The sequence below is a fragment of the Ceratotherium simum genome, chromosome 26 (assembly GCF_057802395.1).
Source record: "Ceratotherium simum simum isolate JZ-2026a chromosome 26, ASM5780239v1, whole genome shotgun sequence".
Lineage (NCBI taxonomy): Eukaryota > Metazoa > Chordata > Mammalia > Perissodactyla > Rhinocerotidae > Ceratotherium > Ceratotherium simum.
Genome location: NC_141925.1, coordinates 3,790,914 through 3,806,780, shown reverse-complemented (window position 1 = coordinate 3,806,780; position 15,867 = coordinate 3,790,914). Strand labels below are relative to the sequence as shown.

The 15,867-nt window shown below is 44.7% G+C and overlaps 1 protein-coding gene across 1 annotated transcript in view; it reads left to right on the top strand.

Moving 5' to 3' along the window:
- Positions 1–15,277, top strand: part of ADCY9 (adenylate cyclase 9) — a 117,351-nt gene extending 102,074 nt beyond the window's left edge. Inside the window, exons 8-11 of the mRNA XM_004438122.3 lie at positions 823–982; positions 1,917–2,065; positions 5,012–5,053; positions 10,988–15,277. Coding sequence (XP_004438179.1) covers positions 823–982; positions 1,917–2,065; positions 5,012–5,053; positions 10,988–12,179 — 1,543 coding nt within the window. The 3' untranslated portion in view covers positions 12,180–15,277. The remainder of the gene's footprint in view (positions 1–822; positions 983–1,916; positions 2,066–5,011; positions 5,054–10,987) is intronic.
- Positions 15,278–15,867: the final 590 nt, after the last annotated feature.

Below are 15,867 nucleotides of genomic sequence, written 5' to 3'. Positions count from 1 at the left end.
TCAGTAGGTTTCTTGCCTCTGTCCACGTCCGGGGGCAGTGGCAGTCTGTGGGGCACAGGGCAGAGCTTCACTGTGCATCGCGGAACGCCCCCCATCCCTGGCTCCTGCCCACCAGGTGCCATAGCACCCCTCAATCATTGAGGCAATCAAAAGGACCCCCTAAAATTCCAGAACGCCTCCTCAACCACCCACTCAAGACCCCCGCCTAGAAGCCCATCAAGCAGAGCAAGGTCATCTTTCTCAGGGCCTGTTAATGTTTGCCCGCCTGGGTCTCATGTGCCCCATTTAGCCCCACAGAGACTTATGCTTGGCTTTTTTACAGCCACATCCTACCAGAATGCAACAAGTGACCTTAAAAGAAGGTCTGACGAGGGGCCAGTCTGGTGGCGTAGTGGTTGAGTTTGCATGCTCCACTTTGGTGGCCCAGGGTTCGCAGGTTCAGGTCCTGGGCACAGACCTCTGCACCGCTTGTCAGGCCATGCTGTGGCAGTGTCCCACATATAAAGTAGAGGAAGATGGGCACGGATGTTAGCCCAGGGCCAGTCTTCCTCAGCAAAAAGAGGAGGACTGGCAACAGATGTTAGCTCAGGGCTAATCTTCCTCACACACACACAAAAAAAGGTCTGACGAGCTGAGCAAGTCCGGTTTATTCACCATCTACCAGAAGTGACGGCGGCAGGGCTCTGCCTGCCTCCACGCCAGCAGTACGGTGTAGGCCAGAGTTGGAACAGCAATAGCTGAGGGTTCCTGGCCTGCATCTTCCCTGGCAGGCTGGCTACCCACAGACACCCCGTTTCTCTTTTCTCCTCCTCCCTGTCACAGGATGGTGTTTTTCCTGGAGGATGTGATGGCTTGTACCAAGCGCCTGCTGGAGTGGATAGCTGGGTGGCTTCCGCGCCATTTCATCGGCGCCATCCTGGTGTCCCTCCCCGCTCTCGCAGTGTATTCACACGTCACCTCCGAATTTGAGACAAACATACATGTAAGTAAAGGCTTGGCGGTTTTACTTCTGTGCGCTTCTGGATTCCCTCATCACTTAAAAAAAAAAAAAATAAACCTGATAACTTGGGACAGCAATTTAAATATAGGCCCTTAAAGAGGTACAAACTCTTTGTCACTACCTCAAATTCGTCTTTTTTAAAGACTTGCCTGGTACCACACGGGCCTGTCTGGATGCTCAAGGCCATCATTGTCCACACTCATGAGTCCTGGCCAAGAGGCTGCCCTGCCCTGGGGAGAGTCCCCAGTGGACACGTGTCCTCTCCGGCCTCTCTTGGTGTTCACAAGTTCGAATCTGTTATTTTCTTACGCGTTTTACAAAGAAGCCTCTGTCCCACGTTTCCAAACGATATGAGATAATATGCTAGTCTGCAGAACTGGCGCAGAGAATTGACTCGCACCTGGATCGGCTGCTGCTGATTGGGGAAGGAGCTTCTGAGTTTAAACCTCATAAAGAGTGAGTTAATGCTGTTGTGGACGATTATATTTTTGGTAAAAGTGAGGGTAACATGAACTACTGGGGCGTGCTGCCTGCATTTGATACTTTAAAACCAAATTACGTTTCCGCTGACATGCAGCAGGATGCTCGAAGGAAAGGCTTTTTGAAGGTAACCGTTTACATGGTGGTCGTTCTCAAGCAGGGCAGCCAACCTTCTTTTACTCCAAAATGATAGGTGCGATTTCCATACATCTGGAGAAGAATTTTAGTACCTGCGCAAACTTGTAACATAAAGCTCTGGGTAATTAACCTAATGATGTATGATCTGTCCTTGAAACTGCTGGATATTTTGTGATAACTGAGATTTTTATATTAAACAGATTCGCTTGTAAGTGAGCGAATCATTTGATCTCAGGATGCTCAGGTGGAGGCGCGGAGGTGGGATTGGTGCCTAACCTACACCTGGCCCTTGTTGCAGTTCACTGTGTTCATGGGCTCAGCTGTCCCCATCACTGTCGTGCACTACTGTAACTTCTGCCAGCTCAGCTCCTGGATGAGGTCCTCCTTAGCTACCGTCGTTGGGGCCGGGCCCCTGCTACTGCTCTACATCTCCCTGTGCCCGGACAGGTACGTACGCAACCGTGGTCCCCGGCTGGCCCTCCGGACGGCAGGGCCACCTTTCCTGACGTCAGGTACTCTTCTTTCACTGCACTTTCACACCAGAGCTAACACCCTCTACTCTACACATATTTCACAACATGAAATAGCTGTCAGCACACACAATGTCAACAGCTTAATGAGATGTGCAAAGAGTAATATGCAAAAGAAAGAAAAAGAAGATAATTTGTAATAACTTAATACTATATTTGCATATAGACATCTCGGGTGACTCCTCTCCCCAGAAGACATAATGCAGTAGTCACATGCTTGAATTTACTTATAATGAAGAAGTTTGAATTTAAGAAAGTAGGACCAGAGCAGTTTCATACAAGATGATCCAGAAAATGAAGGAATAGAGGCATAAGTAGACACAAAAATGAAAGAGGAAGCTGGGTCTAACCTCATTGGAAGTAGGGTTAAGTTACCAAGACAGATTGCAGATTGCTGATGTAGAGGAAATGAAGAGGTGTGATGGTCTTGCAAGTCACCTGGGCCTCGTTTATAAGTAGTGACACAATATTGTGACACGTTATGACATGAGACATTAGAGTAATGATTAATCACTGGAAATATATCTTTTATTTTGAAATTCTTCCACCTATAGAAGAATACATTCAGTCCCTGGTACTCAGATGGCTCTCAAAACCATGTCACTGGCAGGTGCCGAGGAAAAGAGAAGATGATGTGAGAAAAGAAACAGGAGCTGTGTGGAAGACCCCTGGGGACAGGATCAGTTTTCACTGCTGTGCTACAAAAAATTAAAAAAAAAATCTGTAGGATGGCAATGATGTGTGCTGTATTTAAAACATCCTATATTAGTGAAATCCAGTAAGATCCCCCCATCTTTCATGTGTTCTGCTAACTGAATGATGTTTGCTTCTTAGTTTGTTAAAAATAGATCTCAAATTGCCTGTTGCACGTTTGCGACTGGTTTTGTGGCTTTTAACATTTTCCAACTAAATATGTAGTTGGAAATACAATGATACCTTGGATAGCAGAATGCACACAGTGAGTAATTTACTCAAAAATTTCCAGATAATGTCTTAAAGCCATTAAGCTTTGATTTCTGTAACAAACTTCTCCTAAATGTTGGACTTTCTGTGTAACTGCTTATCAGAGCATTTTACTATCAGCACATATTAAAGAAGCACTGATGTATAATTACAGTGGGTTCAGGCTAGCAGGATGTTTAAAGTGACATGGGACATTGCTTCATTGTGCTTGCAGGACCTCTCACCTTCCTGGCTTCCCAAGTTATTATGACAACTGAAGGGACCTCTACCATTTCCAAATGCCCCCTAGGAATGATATTGCCATTGCTTAGAACCATTGCTTTAGTAAATTCAAAAGTAAAAAATGATCCAATTTGTTGCAATATCAAATGAAATTGCCATTGTGTATCTTTGGGTATTACCAAAACAAGTGGTCAGTAACAGACAGAGTAAGTATCCTTCCTCAATTTGCTTAATAGAATAATGGCGACATGAAAGATATTCAAGTTCTCTGCAAATTGAGATCAAAAAGGGAATTTAAGGCAGAACTGTCATTCAGTATTTGAAAGGAAACTTTAATGAATAGTTAAATTACGTTAAGCAAAACAAAGCATCCCTTTTCCCTTCTGAAGGTGCGACCATCTGGAATTATGGTCATTATAAAGCTCTTTCCCAAGAGCGTGAACTTCAACAGTCTGCCTTTTAACCTTTTAGATCCATCACAGATGCCTCATCAGCCATTCACAGTGTCATTGAGTCTCTGGTGTGGGGCTTTTCCTCCTGGGTCTAGAGGTCCAAAGTAATGGGGGCCCCTCCATCGCCTTTCTGCCCAGAGTTCAAATAGCAGATCTTGGGGAAGGGCTGGCGGTTAAAGCTCCCCTTCACCCAGTCCTCTTCTGCACATGCAAGATCCTTGGAGCCTGTCCACCTCGTCGTCCCTAACCAGGATGGGGAATATGAGAAGTGGGGAACAGAAGCATAAACTCAACTCCTGTGAAAGGGAGGGGACTCTGCTGAGAACCATGGCCAGCCTGGGGGGACACAGACGTGTGGGTTACGGTGATGTCACAGTTGTGTCTGGACAGGGTGAGAAGAAGACATAAAGTCCTAGAACTTGAGTCTTGTGATGTCACTCTTGCTTTTCTTTCCTATTCCATAAAGTCATTTATCACCTCGTGTAATTATAAAAGCCACTCTGAGCCCTCACCTGGCCTTCGCGGCCCAGGAGAGCTGCTCACAGATGCTGAGTAACGTCCTTCTTTGCAGGAGCAAGGCTGGTGGATCTAGAGGACAAAGAAGTGTCAGGGCGCGAGGCTCCCTGGGTGGGGAGGTTTTCAATGGATTTTGGGCCTGGGTGGATGCTAGCTGTAACACGACCCCACCAGAAGCTGCGCCAAAAGTGGAGAGGATACAGGCTGCAGTCCCTCTCTCTGAGAGGCAGTTCTTTAATTATGCATGGTTTTGACACCCTAAAATTGGGATTAGATGGCTTTGGGCACCACCAATAGCAAAGTCTGGCTTCTCCAGTCAGCCATAACCTGCCAGCGCCTCCAACAGTTCCTTTCGATAGTCGTCCTTTGTCAGTGGGTGCTGCTGTTTATCACGACGGAAGTTCTAGCCTGTAGGACACCATGGGCCAGTCCTCACAGCCTGAGAGACTCCTGTTTGGTTTTGCTCTGGTGATTGTGTCTACTTTCCATAGCTGACATGAGGGCTTTTTACCTTTATCATTGTCTTTACCTTTTGTTCTTCTTAATTAAGACACAGTATCAAATTGTAATAAAAAATTAACTATCCTTAACCGTCCAACTTGATCTCCACATAAAGAAAGGACAGTTGTTTATTTAAACTCTTCTCAGATTGCCTTATATAGTGCCTTCTCTGCTTTTTATAATAATATTTTTCTGCATTTTACTTTCAGTTCCATGGTAATTTCACACCTTGATGCAGTGCAGAATTTCAGGTAAGCTTTTAACATTGTGCCTGTGGGTAAATGAGAGTAACTGTGTCATTACTGCTTATTTCTACACTTCCTGAAAACAGTTGTATCTTGAATAAAAAGAACAATATGTCCATTCTTAAAAGAGTAAGTGGAAAATATCTATTTGTTGAAATATCAGATCATAGTTGTAATATCTTATTGGGGAAATGAAATGATTGTTAAGATATACGTTAGATTTGGTTTAATTTTATATAAGACATTGGCATGTTACAAAGGAAATCTCACAAATCAAAGTACTTATTTTAGTCCCTAAAATATTATGAAATAACTGAGTAGAAACTTGAAATAATAAATCCTTGCTTTACTATAAACATCAAACTAAATTCTAAATAAATTGCAGAGTCAAAAGTAAAAATTAAATTGTATAAAACTATATAATAAACTAGGAAAAATAAAATTAAATAGTTTTCAAGCCTCTAAGACAGAGATAACTTTCTGATCTTACAAATAATAAATAGGACCACACACAAAAACATAAAAGACTGACTGACAGATTGATGGGGGGATCAAAGCAGACTGAGATAAATATTTGTAGGACTGTTATATAAAGAGCTAATTAGGACCTGCATAGATAAAGTACAAAATCCAAAAAATTCACATGGAGGTAGAAGATAAATATGTTACTACTGAAGTCATTGCACATTTAAATAACTACAAAATTCCTTTTGGTCTTTTAAATTGGACATTCAAAAAGTTACGACATGAATACCCAGTACAGGTAAGGGTGTAGCATATTCATAAATTGCTAGTGGTGTTTAACTTTGTTTAGCTACTGGGCACTTATAAAATATAAGTTTATTTAATCCTCACAGTAACTGACACAGGTGACTTTGTCCCCATTTTCCAGATGAGGAAGCTGAAGCTCAGAGAAGTTAAGGAACCCGCCTGTGGTCACACAGCTGGTCATTAGTAGTGTTTAAACCCTGGCCTCCCTCACCACTAGGCCATGCTCTTTCTGCCATGCCTCATTACTCCTCAGAAGGGTACAATAGTTTTGGAATGTAATTTGACCATCTGTAAAAATGTTCTTAGCCTTTAACCTAATAATTCTATTTTTGCTTATCTGCAGAGGCGATAATTCAGCATTTTGTAGAGGCTGCATGCCCCCAAATATCAATCACAGTGGTTGATAATGTTGGAAATTCATCGGCGACTTCAGTTGTCAATAAAAAAGAAATCAATTAAATAATGATACATGTACTCAAATATTGCAACTGTTAAAGTGCACCAATATGGAAAACATTTATGGTTTTAATTTTTCATTTATTAAGTGAAATTACATATGTTCTGTAGCTACAGCTAGGAATTTCATTATGCAAAAATGCAAGATATGTAATAGTTATGCTCTAGTAATGAGTGATGAATGATGATTTTTCCTCTGATTCTATAATTAAAAAATTAAATATCTGTGGACATTTAGACATTGGGAAGGAGAATTAAATGACCGTGGAACAAAGGCAGAATGCAAATGTGTTTGTATGTATGATTACAACTATGGTATTTAAAAGCAAAACATTTAGCAGCTTTTTTTGTTAACTTTTTATTGACGTATAACATATGCACAGAAAAGTGCCCAGATCATAAGAATACAGCTCAGTGAATTTTCACGAGTGAGCACACCCATTAACTACCATCAGACCAAGAAATAAACATTACTCATACCCCAGACGCCCCTTTGTGCCCCTCCTGTGACCCCCACCGCATCCGTAGGCATAGGTCTCCAATGGCACTGAAATACACCAGGATGTTAGCAAGTCCCGTGTTTAACTGGTTAGGACCATGAGTGGTCTCTGTTTTCTGTTTTTCTCTGTTTCAATCCCTCTTCTCCATGGTAATGAATTATACTCTATTTTACTCTGACTTCCATTTATGATTTAATGTCCAACTGTTAGGTCATAAATTGACTCTTGGATTTAGTCACATAAAATTCCTCTTTTTGGAACTGACCTTTGCTATTTGAATTTAGGAATAGGACCATCACCTTTGTTCCTTCTGTAGTAGAATGAGAAATACAGGTTACAGATTGGAAGTAATCCTCTTACCTACTTGCTACAGATCTCTTCTGTTGCAAGGCAGCCCCTGGGTCCTACATGTAAATCTGTGTGTTAGGACTCTTCGTTTTAAGCAACGGTAAGAGCAACGTTGCGATCTGCTTACCGTTCCCTCTCACAGCGGCCCACATTTCGCTTTCCCCCCTCCTCTGTCCAGAGGGGACCAGCTGTGCCTGTCTCCAGAGTCAGGCCACGCTGCTGGCTTTGGCCATAGCACGGCAAGAAAAGCGATAGAGCAGGAGACTGATTGAGGAAACACATCACCCATTTCTACCACAGGGATTTACAATGCTGGTTGTGCTGCTGAGATGATGTTAAGCCTTGGTGACGTCTGCTCATAAAGAGGGCTGTTCCTTTGGGGCTGGCCCCTTGGCTTAGCGGTTAAGTGCGCGCCCTCCGCTACTGGCAGCCCGGGTTCGGATCCGGGCGCGCACCAACGCATCGCTTGTCAGGCTGTGCTGACGCGGCGTCCCACACACAGCAACTAGAAGGATGTGCAACTATGACATACAACTATGTACTGGGGAAAAGGGAAAAAAAAGGAGGAGGATTGGCAATAGATGTTAGCTCAGGGCCAGTCTTCCTCAGCAAAAAGAGGAGGATTAGCATGGATGTTAGCTCAGGGCTGATCTTCCTCACAAAAAAAAAAGAGGGCTGTTCCTCAGTGTCCCCACTTTGGAGAAACAGAAGGAAAGGTCAGCTCCTAACCCAATGAGATGGGCTCCCACAGGAGAAGGCTTAGTCCCTCCTGTTCCAGATTCTCTCCCTAAAGCCAACCAGAGGGCTGGAGGGGCTGGATGTGAACCTGTTTTAGTCATCTAAAATAGATAGTTAATTGTTTAGTACTGAGATCCGTAATATGTATTACCATCCGTTTAAGTGACTGTTGGCAAAATAAATAAGTGAAGTGTGGTGTGTCTTACCACAGAGGTCTTTTTTGGTTTCTGGTTCATAGGGACTGAGTCATAGAACCTGTGTCAGTGGTCCCCAAGACCACGCCCAGGTCTAGTGATTCACTAGGAGGACTCAGGACTCAGCACACAGTCGTACTCATGGCTGTGATTTATTACAGCAAAAGGATACAAAGCAAAATCAGCAGAGAGAAAAGGTACATGAGACGGAGTCTGGAGGAAACCAGGTGCCAGCTTTCAAGAGTGCTCTCCCAGTGGAGTCACACAGGATGCACTCAATTCCTCCAGCAATGAGCTGTGACTGCGCATATGAAATGTAGTCCACCAGGGAAGCTCATTAGAGGCTCAGTACCTAGGGTTTTTATTGGAGGCTGGTCACATAGGCACCCTCTGCCTGGCATATACCAAAATTCCAGACTTTCAGAAGGAAGGCAGGTGCTCAGCATAAACCACGTTGTTTGTAGGACAGTCTAGGCATGATGAGCCCCTCTTATCAAGGGATGCAGGGAACCCAAATCCAAGTTCCCTGACGCCAGCTTAGGCACCCTTGCCAGTAGGCCTTTCTACAAATGGTAGCCTCTGGCCTGCTGTGGTAACTCCTTTCTGCACAGAACCTTAGGCCAGTAGGGACTTAGCGATGCTCCAGCCCATCTTCAGTTTACACATGAGGAGATTGAGACCTAGAAGGATGACAAGACTTGCCTGAGGTTCCAGAACTCTGCAGTGGTCCAGCCAGGACAGAGTCCAGGTATTATTATTCCAAGGCCAGGGCTTTTGTGACTGTGTTTCAGGGAGGGCCATTATGGCAGGATTGGTCAATTTCATTATTTTTTAATATCCTTAAGTTATAGGTAACAGTAACACTTATTAAACACTCTGATTACAGAATTGAGCTCTCTGTGCCACAGACCTATCTAAACTGAGGACCCATCCATTTTATATATAGTATAACAACATTTCGATCAACAACGGACCACATATACAGTGGTCCCATAAGATTAGCAACATATAGCCTAGGTGTACAGTAGGCTATACCACCTAGGTTTGTGTAAGTACACTCTGTGATGTTCACACAATGACAAAATCACCTAACAACGCATTTCTTAGAATGTATCTCCATTGTAAGTGATGCATGACTGTATAATTATATTTGTATTTATATAGTGACCCTACCCATTGTTACATAAAATTTAGTAGCCCACTCTGCACCTTAGAAGTACATCAGGGATGGGCCGGCCCCGTGGCTTAGCGGTTAAGTGCGCGCGCTCCGCTGCTGGCGGCCCAGGTTCAGATCCCGGGCACGCACCGAGGCACCGCTTCTCTGGTCATGCTGAGGCCATGTCCCACATACAGCAACTAGAAGGATGTGCAACTATGACATACAACTATCTACTGGGGCTTTGGGGAATAAATTAAAAAAAAAAAAAGAAGTACATCAGGGCACAAAATTTATATGAACAGAACAATCACAGCATTGTAAACAAATAGAAGAAAGACTAGAAGGAAATTCAGCAAACGTTAACAGTGATTGCCTCTGGATGGTAGGATGACAGATGAATCTTTTTTTCTTTTTTACTTTTTTCCCTAAATTTTCTATGATGAGTAGTATGTAGTATCTTTAAATGGAAAAAAATTTTATTTAAAAAATAAATTTTAAGAGACTATGCTCCTCGCACTCATCTTCAGTCCTCCAGTGATAGCTGTCGTCTCTCAACACCATTGAACTTTCAGGTCCCCTGAAAGCAGCCTCAGTTTTTAGAGGGAATAGAAATGGGTTCAGTCCCTAAAAGGGCAATATAGAAATTTCTAATGGACTTCTAAATATGCAGTATGTAAAATGACACAGCGGTTCCGCTTCCAGGAGTTTATCCCACAGACTCATTCCTATACAAATAACACGGTACAGGAATTTCACTGCAACATTGTCAAGTATTACAAGATGGACAGAACGCATAAACGCCCGACGCCCGTCGGTGGGAGTCTGGTTGTTACAGTACATCTGTGTATTAGAATAGCGTGCACACCACAGGAAAATGACAACATTGCTTACCCTGAAGGAAAGACATTTATTTTCCATTGTTTATACTTGGATGTCCTACAATGTGTTACTCTTAAAAGTATACATATTGTATTATTTTTTAAAATGTTAAAGTTGTCTTAAATGACTTTGGTAAAACAGAACTAACCCAGAGGTGGAGAATGGTATTTTGCCAAACTTTTTTACAGGTAGACAGTAGAGAACTTATAAAAATTCTTTGTAAAATGACAAGTCTTCCAAAACTAAAGTTGGATTAGGAATCTAAACAGTGAGTCTATCAGAGAATGTTCAGTTTCTTGGGTATGATAATGGTGGTGTGGTTACGTCGGGGGATGTCCTTACTCTTAGGAGATAGGTACTGAAATGTTCAGGATTGAAGTGTCACAGTGTCTGCAGCTTACTTTCACAATGTGCAGCAAGAAGGATGTGTGTGCACAAGTGTGCGTGTGTGCACATGTGCACATGTGTGTTGACAGAGGGAAAAAGCAAAGTAGCAAAATGTTAAGAGTTGTTGAATCCAGGAAAAGGGTGTGTGAATGTTTGTATTACTAGTCTCTTAACTGTTCTATAAGGTTGAAATTTTTCAAAATAAAAAGTCGGAAAAAAAATTTAAAAATCAAGGAGCTAAAGACTTCTGAAAACAAAGCAATCACAAAGCTTATTAAGGAAATCAGTTAAAAAAGTCAGTCTTTACCTCTCCACATCTTCAGCCAGCCACCTAAACAGAAACGGGTTGCTTTGTGGCTACAGGTTGTCGAAGTTTTGAGCTTGACAAAACACTGTGCGGGATGCTGGTTAGCTAGGCTGTTTCAGAACCTGGAAGTACTGAGCGTAGCCTTTCCCTTAAAAGATGCACTCAAGACAGTCTGTCCTTTCCCTTCTCTTTACTCTCTAGTTCCCAGAGGCATCCGTGCAATAGTTCCTTGCTGCATGACAGCAGGAGACCAGCCAGCCTGATTGGCCAAGAGGCGATTCTTGTCTTCTTTCTCCTGCTCTTGTTGGTCTGGTTCCTGAACCGAGAATTCGAAGTCAGCTACCGCCTTCACTACCACGGGGGCGTGGAGGCAGACCTACACCGCACCAAGATCCAGAGCATGAGGGACCAAGCCGACTGGCTGCTGAGAAACATCATCCCCTACCACGTGGCTGAGCAGCTGAAGGTTTCCCAGACCTACTCCAAGAACCACGACAGCGGAGGAGTCATCTTCGCCAGTATCGTCAACTTCAGTGAGTTCTACGAGGAGAACTATGAGGGAGGCAAGGAGTGCTACCGGGTCCTCAACGAGCTGATTGGGGACTTCGATGAGCTCCTGAGCAAGCCGGATTACAGCAGCATCGAGAAGATCAAGACCATCGGAGCCACATACATGGCCGCGTCGGGGCTGAATGCCACACGGTGCCAGGATGGCAGCCACCCGCAAGAGCACCTGCAGATCCTGTTTGAGTTTGCCAAGGAGATGATGCGTGTGGTGGATGATTTCAACAACAACATGCTCTGGTTCAACTTCAAGCTCAGAGTTGGCTTCAACCATGGGCCCCTCACGGCAGGGGTCATTGGCACCACCAAGCTGCTGTACGACATCTGGGGGGACACCGTCAACATCGCCAGCAGGATGGACACCACGGGGGTGGAGTGCCGCATCCAGGTGAGCGAAGAGAGCTACCGCGTCCTGAGCAAGATGGGCTACGACTTTGACTACAGAGGGACGGTCAACGTAAAGGGGAAAGGTCAGATGAAGACCTACCTTTACCCAAAGTGCATGGACAACGGGGTCGTGCCGCAGCACCAGCTGTCCATCTCCCCAGACATCCGAGTCCAGGTGGACGGCAGCATCGGACGGTCTCCCACAGACGAGATTGCCAACCTGGTGCCTTCTATACAGAACTCAGACAAGACGTCTCTGGGTTCTGATAACAATACACAGGCCAAGGACACTCACCTGTCCTCTAAGAGACCCTGGAAAGAGCCTGTCAAAGCCGAAGAAAGGTGTCGATTTGGCAAAGCCATAGAGGAGAGCGACTGTGAAGAAATGGGGATGGAAGAAGCCAATGAGCTCACCAAGCTCAACGTCTCCAAGAGTGTGTGACGCAGCGCCGCGCGCTGCCCGCGGTGCTCTGCTCCTCGAAACACAATCATATCTGTATTTGGCTGTTGTGTGCTCCAAGCACCACAGGTTCCATCCCCGGACGTGGTGTCATGTGGTCATTGCAGCCCTAACATCTGTGTGGATCACAGTTATTCAGGGTTCATTTTCATCCATTTCTTTCCTTTTTCTCCCCTTGGTGTCACACTCGGCGTGGAGGAGAACAAGTGCCTTCAGGGGCTGGCCATGGCCTCAGAGTCCAGGGACAGAGGCCACCAGTGGAGATCATGGCATTGAGTATTGTTGGACTTTTAAAACAAAAGCTGTGGTTAAGATATCATGTTTATTGCTTTTTCTCACGAGACACTTTTTTTTTGCTAATACAATATTTTTGAGGTTTATTTTTTCTGTATACATAATAGTGTTTTCCAGTGACATGACCTTTCTGTGTAAGCACATACACGCACACACACTTGCATTTATGAATCTGAGATCAAGTGCCAGTAACTCCCTGGGAGGGGACGTTCGGGGGCGTGGGCTGAGAATGGCAGTCCACAGTCAGCCAGGCCGCCCAGCCCCTTCCCACCTGCGCCTTCCAGAGCTCCTGGGCCTCGTGGGCTGTGGCCGCACCACTCCCCACACCTGGCGCCTTTAGGGCTTCCTCCACATGCAGGCCAAGAGTCCAAATGCTAACCGGTAACAAAGCTTGTGAACCAGGCCTCAGGTATTTAAAAGCTGTTTTCCATTCTGCCTCTGCACCGAGGAGTCTTCCAGCTGGGAGCAAAGGGGTTTGTCTTTGAAGCTGACTCGTCTGAGAGGGAAACTCAAAATAAACGTCTGAGGGTTGCATTAATTTATTTATTTATTTATCAGGAAATGTTTGTTTTGGGGAGGGGGTGCTGGGTCATGCTGGTGAAGGGAAGTAGGCTCCGGGCTCTGCAGAGGGTACAGCAGAAGGAAGAGATGTCCATTAGTGCTTCAGCCACTTTGGGCCACCTCCCCCACAAGGGGGCTGAGTAGAACCTCTGTGTCAGAGAAGCTCTTGGCCGCCGTTTTTAAACCAGCACTGTGACTTCTCCACGGGCCACGGATCTGCGCCCCCAGGGTCTCCCCGCTGCAGGGGCAGATCAGAGCCCGGCCGGCCTGGCAGGAAGCAAGAGTGCAGGGTGGGCAGGGAGCGTCTTGGCTTCCACACATTCAGGAAGCTTCTGCATCCTTTCCCATTCTCGGCCTGCGCAGGGCCTGTTTGTGGTGAGATTGACCCTGGTGGGCGAATTCCAGCCCTCTGTAGATGGAGTTCTTGCACTGTATGTAGGGACAGAATGTCCAGAAGCAGATGAAGTGTTCCCCGGGGGGGTATAGAAAACCTAAGGAAAATGACTTCTGTGCCCTTTGTTGCTAATCCTGCTTGTAATCATGTTTTGCTGCGTTGAATCTGGAGTTTGTTTTAGAATTGAACTCAGGCTGGAGTTGCCCTGTCCCAGCCAGCCATCATTATTTTTCAGATGACATGGCGTACAGCTCATGGGTAATTTGAGGACTAGTTCCTTCTCTGTTTAAGGTCTTCCGATGTGTGCATTGTCTTTTCACTGGTAAATCTCTGTATAACTTTCACATCTGCATCAAGTCCCCAAATACGTACAGCATCTGCGGTTTCCAGCATAATGAAATATTCGTTCTGATCGGCCAGCGCCCCATGGGGACATGTCTTGGATGGCCACCTGGCAGCCAGCATCCCAGCATCCTGGAGAATCGAGAGCATTCTCAGTCGCTAAGATTTCCCTTCAGGTTTTCCTGTCAGTTTGTTGGTCTTCCAGTGCTGGAGAGAGGATGGTGTGACAATACCTCTTGCTTCTAAAGAATGTATTCTTATAAAAACTGCAGAATTTTTATTTTTTCTTAAAAACACCACCTGATGCTCTCCTGGTCCGTAGGGACTGTGGGCGTGGTAGGGCTCTCTTCCTGCAGTATTACTGCGTGTGTGAGTGTGGCCCTCCCCTTTGCCTTCCAGCTCCAGGCTCTGTAGCTTTGGCGGCAGCTAAGGGCTGGGCGGTTGCCCATGAGTTACCCGTGTCTCTGCTGTTTGCTCAAGACATGCTCTACAAAGTTCACCTCTGCACACACTTCCTCCCTATCAAACTCTTTTTTTCCTTCCCCTCCCACAAAGGTGTTTGTGATTCCTGACCTTAGGAACCCGAGAAGCTGCAAACCGCAGGGAGAGAATCAGAACATCTGGTGGTCTGCTTCAGCATTGTGCAAATTAGAGCCTTTGATAGACGCTCACCCAGAGTTTAAAATTGTCTTTAAAGAACACCCTGAGCCTTCCTAAGTCACCAGTACAGATGTTGTCTCTGGGCCACCAGGCAACTCGGGTCCTTCCCAGTTCCCTGCTCTGAAGCATACCTCAACGCAGAACCACAGAATCTCTGCAACGGAAGTGCCGTGCGTCTAACTCTGTTGGCATTGAACAGATAGTTGCTGCAGACAGACGGGTTTCTAAGCAGTGGGTTCAAGCGCTACCAACACATGCATGCATTCTTCAGAGTGGCAATACCTCTTACAAACTTAGGGCAGGAAGCAATACTTCAGAATTGAATGTGTGTAAATAGTTGCTTTGAGTTGCAATTTTCTTCTTGGCCCCAGGTCACATCAAATTGTAGATACATATATATCATAAACAAGCACACATAATTTTATCCAATGCATCAGTTATGAAACCCTTAAGTAGCTTGAAGAGTCACACAGATTATGCAACACCTGCACACGACTCCGTGAACGCTGACTTCACTGGTGGAGGCGACACCTGCATGTTTGCACATGACACTGAGAGCCAGAGGGCTGCGTGCCTCCCGTTACATGGGCTGTAATTGTAGTTTCCAAAGATCCGTCTGTATTTGCATTTCTAGATTTTTGAGTTAAGCATTTTTTGGTGGGTTGTTGCGGAAAATCACATCATGCCTGGAATCTGAAATTAAATCAGCAAGAACCAACTGTTTGCTTTTTCCATCTTTCCTTTGCTCTGCTCTTTTTCAGTTGTTAATTCTAAGAATTTCAAAATGCATCCACTGAAGAAATGGACATTAAAATATTCTAAAATCTAACTATTTGACGCTTGGTATTTTCTCATTGAAAAGATCAGCATTACTCCGAGCTTAGGGCATCCTCGTTTCCTGCAATTTGTGCCTGAAATAGTAGGAAGATTTGCTTTTCATTTACATCATGACTTTGAAAACAAGGCAACTAAAAGAAATCCTATTTGTGCATGTGTTTGTTTTTTTAATGGACATATTTGCTGCGGTTAACTTTGGTTGAGAAGTATTTATTTTTACATGGAACTTTAAAAAAAATAGAAAGTAGGTTTCAAGGCAAGTTTTGCTTGCAACAATATTCTTATTTTATTAGGGCTTCTAAATAATTTTTCCTGCAACATCTTAAGAGAAGGAATTGACTGAGAAAACCAAGTTAAGTTTTCTGAAAAGATGCGCCCACGTAGCTTCTCCCTGGCAGAGTTCCTGCCCGTATCATGGGGAAGTCACAAACCCATTTCAGAATCTGTTCAGAGTCACAGAGCCTCTTCCCAGAAAAACACACATGCCATTTGTACATATCTTAGGGGTTCACCACACCTCCACATCTGGAACCAAGCTGTGGATCTGCTGGGGTTTAGATCCTTTTCCCCTAAAGGATTTTT